The 5,230-nt window shown below is 38.5% G+C and overlaps 1 protein-coding gene across 1 annotated transcript; it reads right to left on the bottom strand.

Moving 5' to 3' along the window:
• Positions 1-280: 280 nt before the first annotated feature.
• Positions 281-1,198, bottom strand: LOC113199156 (olfactory receptor 11H6-like). Its single transcript, XM_026412037.2, has one exon. It carries the CDS (start codon positions 1,196-1,198, stop codon positions 281-283), a length of 918 nt encoding a protein of 305 aa, XP_026267822.2.
• Positions 1,199-5,230: the final 4,032 nt, after the last annotated feature.

Here is a 5,230-nt window from a genome sequence, read left to right as displayed (position 1 = left end):
TGATAAAGGATAGTTCCTGCTTTCAAGGAATTTCAATTTAAAAAAAATTAGGGAGGCATTTGGAAACAGATTTGTGAACAGCCAATTATAATGAAAGGAAGAATGAAAGACATGTTAAATAGAAGCAGGGAGCATTCCATGGAAGAGGCAGAGAATTCCATCTGGGGATGTGGCCCTTCCCATCCACTTTCACATCTACCTGCCAGCTTCTCAGCTCATCACTCACAGTGAGCTCACAGTCTGAACTCATTTAACTCATTTAACTCACTAACACCACAGATCAATTTGGGGAACCTCCTAGAACTTTCTTCAAGGCGTCTTTCATTTCTTTATTCCGAAGGCTATAGATCATGGGGTTGAAAAAAGGGGTCAAAACTGAGTAGAACAAAGTTGTGAACTTCTGCATACCCTCTGCTTGTCCTGACCCTGGACTCACGTACGTCATCATGACTGATCCATAGAATAGGAGCACGACAGCCAAGTGTGAGGAGCAGGTGGAGAAGGCCTTCTTCCGGCCGGCAGCAGAGGGCACTTGTATCACAGCCCTCAACACCAGTGTGTAGGAGCCAATTATGTAGAAAAAGGTAGCAAAAATGAGGAGGGAGCTCATGGTTCCACATATGAGAACTGTCCCTGGGATGGGGACACAGGCTGAAGCCAGGGTCAGCAGGGGACCCAGGTCACACAGAAAGTCATCAATCACATTTGGGCCACAAAATGGCAGCTGGGTGATGAGTATCACTGGGATCAGAAACCAGAGGAAACCGTAGACCCAGCAAAAGATGACCAGGCGATTACAGAACTTAGAAGTCATGATAGTGGGGTAGTGCAGGGGGCGGCAGATGGCCAGGAACCGGTCATAGGCCATGATGGAGAGAAATAAGCACTCAGTTGTGCCCAGTGAGAAGAAGAAGTACAATTGGAGGAGGCACCGGGTGAAGGAGATGGCTTTGGTCCTGGAGAGGAAGTTGGCCAGCATGTTGGGCACGTCAGAGTTGACATAGCATATCTCCAGGAAGGAGAAGTTGGCCAGCAGAATGTACATGGGGGTGTGGAGACGGTGGTCCCAGCGCACTGCACATACGATGGCCATATTTCCGAGCAGAGTCAGGATGTAAGTCATAAAGAATATGGAGAAAAGGAAGATCTGTATTTCCCAGCGGCAAGGGAAACCCAAGAGGATGAAGTCGCTCACCATGTAGGAGAAATTTCTGGCCTCTGAGCTCAATTTCTTTCCATCCTATAAGGATTACAGCACAAATTACACATCCAGGGGGAGTTATGCCTCTGAGTTCTCTCCTCAGGGGAGTAATCACACTTTTCTGGTCATGGGGCAGAGGGTCTAGACCAGTGGTTTCTCTTTGTTTTTTGATTGGACACCCCAACAATAGGCTTGTTGAGAGTTGTTGAGTGTCCTCTTCTAAATTTTTATATTCACTTACAAACTGTATATAAACCACTGTCTACCAATATGATAAATCTTAGTAAAACTTTTTGAGAAAACTTTCTTGGAATTCCAAGAAAAATAGAAACTCAAATTTCTCCTTTCTGTATTCCTCAGGAAGTTGCCTGGCATACCAAGCTCTGGAGAACACTGGTCTGAACGATACAGATCAGTGTTCGGCCAAAGCTAAACTGAGTTGTCTACTTTGACATAAATAATTCATTTTTTAAAAATTAGAATTGACAGATTCATGGAACAAAACAATTGTATTGTCTAAGCAACACAGAAGAGAGGACAAGAGGGTTAAAAAATCAGATATAAAAATAACCACCTAGGGATAGAATGACTTTAAGCAAGTTACACCTTAGCTACATTAAGTGGCCATGTCTGGGCCCTGATCAGTATCTATTCTCTATCTGTAGGTTGTTGTAGTACATTGGCTACTGACTTTAGTGCTATAAGAATCCTTGGGGAAGTTTTTGAAAAGTACAGCTCCAGCCTGGTTTGAGATCCACCAGTGTGGCAGAGCATGAACTTTGGAGATATTGGAGACCTGAGCTCGAATTCTGAGTCTGATGCTTTGTAAATGGTACTTCCTGGCGAAAGCACTTACTGTCTGTTACTAACTCTGTAAAATGTGAATAATTACACATAAGTAGCAAGGTTGACATGAGACTTGTATAAAGTAATATATACAAAGTAGCTTATAGATGGTAAAATGCTACAGAAACATAAAATATTATAAACTATTCAGAAATTATTGTGCTTGGTGAATATTATTATCCTTGGTTAATCTTGTAAATAAAGCTGATTTTAAAATGCAGAAGAATTTTTTTTTTTTTGCATGTGGAATTTTGGGCACATGACAGGTTAAATGTGTGTGTGTGTGTGTGTGTGTGTGTGTGTGTGTGTGTTTATATACACAGGAATAGAAGATAATCCCCTGGATCCTGAGACCACACCAAAGATTTAACCTGCTAACTATCTCTCTTAAGATTGTTTTTTGTCTTCCAAATATACCATAGCTCCCATTTTCTTCCTACAGGTTATATTCCCTAGCAGGGCTACCATTGTAGTCTTAAGTGACAGGATTATTTCCTGCTGGCTACAAATGTGCTTTGTATTAAGGCCACCTAGATTCCAATCTGCCCAATTTCCCAGGTGATCCCTTTCAAGGCTCCTCAGTTGCTCCCTCATGGGCCTTCCTGTGAAAGAGAGCATCAGAATGTCCTCAAGTGACCACAATAGATTCACACCAAAAAACACCATTTCAGAAAAGGCATCCTTGTGGAAGTCATGTTTTGATTCAACTTTTTTTCTCTCTGATGTTCTTTAATTTAGTGCTTTATTCAGGTTTAAGGAAACTTGAAAATCAATTGATTGATAGATACACACATACTTTCTGTATATTTATTTCTAATTCAGGGGAATAGAGGAAAGTTTATCTGAATTTTACCTTGATATAGTTGAAAGTTTCATTCAGAAGAAATTTGAAATATAGATTTATAATCCCTGTTTTACTTTTCCCCTTCTTCCTCATTTTATAAGCTCAAATATTCTATTCACGTTTTCATCTCCCCTCCAAACTGTGCTTGGTATTTTTATTTTTAGTAGAAAAATATGTAGTATGATTTTGGAAGTGATTTTTTTTGTAAATAGTACAACATATTAGCAGAAATCAAGATTTGTATTATAAAAGAAAAAATATGAATATAAAATCAAGGAAGAAAAAACTTGATAACATTAAATTTCACTGAAAATATCAATCCACACCCTTTATTTCCCAGCACTAAATACTGAAAGAAATTAGAAGCAATAATATTCCAAATTTTAAACACTCGAAAAAAATGCTCAGTCACAAATGAATTAAGAAAAGAAAAGATTCCCACTAAAAGGAGGCAGGGCTCCTTCCTGTTGAAGAAAGGATTGATTTCAGGTCTGGGGTTGGGAAAGCAGAAGGTGAACTGGGGCTATGTTGTCCTTTCCTGCTTCTCAGAAAGCAAAGAGATGCTTGAGAGTGAGCGTGTCAAAAGGACATAGGCAGACCCTTGAAGGGGCTTCCAATAGATAATTTTGGAAAATTTTCAGTATCAAAAAGGATAATGGCTGTAATTTATGTTAAAACATCAAATGAATAAAAACCTACTACTGCCCATAATAATGAAATAAATAAAAAAGATCTGTTTACCTTTTTGTAATAACCAGTTATGAAGGACAAAATAATTCAATAAACAAACAAAAAAAATCCAATAAACACTTACGTAAATTTAACCTACAAAATCTGTGATTTGAGCAGTTTTCCTTTTTCTGTGTTATCATGTACACAAAGGCTTGTGACCAGATGGCACACACACCAGATTTGCCGGAGCAGCTTTTTCTGGGGGCAACTTGTGGACCCAGAATGAGCCACAGTCATGGGGGTTCCTTTTACTCACTATAATCCTAATGGCACACAGAAATGTAGGATGTGACATTTCAAGAGGGACACCCTCATACGTAGGCCTTGGGTTTTCTAGCAGCATGACAGAGCAAGCACTATCTCCTCTAATGTGATGAAAGCCTCCCATAATATCAAGATGAAGGAAGCTTGACTCTCATCCTATTTCCAGTCTCAGAGTTTGTGTTGGGGAGAGGGAATATCAGTGCTTCTTCTGCTGTAACTGAAGGTTGTGGTTAGAGCTTTGCAGGTGAAAATTATAGGAAATGACAAACCGATGCTGGGAATCTTCCCTCAGCCAGTGGCAAAGAAAGTGACTGCTCACAGCTGCTCTTATTTCCACGGGACTTTGCAGGAGGCAACTCTCTCTTTGGAGGGGCAACTTGAAGGAAATTAGTTTTGGACTTATGTGTATTATGTTCTTTGGTTTTCTTAATTACACTAGAGGGGAGCCATAGCAAGGATTATTACTTTCTTTCGTATATGAAGAGATAAAGGCTCAAGGAGGTCAAATGCCTGAAGTCTTAAACCAGTAAATGGTAAGATAAATTCCATGCCTTTTTTTCCTATTTTGCCCTTTTATCCCCATTCTAAAGAACTTCCTGTATATATGTTTCTAAAATGTCACTACCCCAGAGAAAAAGTTCAGGAAACTAGTAAAATGTTAGTTTTGTTGGTGCTGTCCATATTCTTATCATCTGAGGGAAGGCAGGTGGGATCTTCCTCAAATCATATCACAGGTGAAATTACAGTTTCTTCCCTTTAGTTTTCATTTTCTCATGGCTTTGTTTTTTATTTTTATTTGTTGTAATAATATTGAAAAATACCCAGATACTACATAAAATCTTTGACTTCAAAAGTTCAGCTTAATTCATTGTCAATTATGGTTATAAAATGGAATCAAAAGGTCATCCAAAATGAGGTCTGCTGCAATTGTTATTTCATGGCATTAATTCAATAAGAGGTGATCCCTCTTAATAAACTGAATTAAGAAGGGCAAAGCAGGCATGATTGTAGGGTTATTTTACTCTTACCTGACTTTTGTTGATATACATAGCTTCTCTACACTTATCCATAGCATAAGGCAGATCACCTCTCATGCATTTATGCAAAATCTTGATAATTTAAAAAGGAATATAGTTAAGAAGAAAATACAGGAAATTGTTTATTTGCATTTTTAGGTTTTGTAATTATTTGTCAGAGTCTTTGATTTATTATTATTTTTTCCTCTCAATTAGATATTATCCTCTTTTCTCTCATTGCCTCCAGGAATTCCTATTTTCTACTTATTTTTTGTAGCATAAAGGGCAATTGAATCAATATACTATGTCCTAGGGACCCATGTAAAG

This window comes from Urocitellus parryii, chromosome 6 (assembly GCF_045843805.1).
Source record: "Urocitellus parryii isolate mUroPar1 chromosome 6, mUroPar1.hap1, whole genome shotgun sequence".
In the NCBI taxonomy this organism is placed as follows: Eukaryota; Metazoa; Chordata; class Mammalia; order Rodentia; family Sciuridae; genus Urocitellus; species Urocitellus parryii.
The sequence above is the reverse complement of the archived record's forward strand: the minus strand, read 5'-3'. Positions and strand labels throughout refer to the sequence as shown.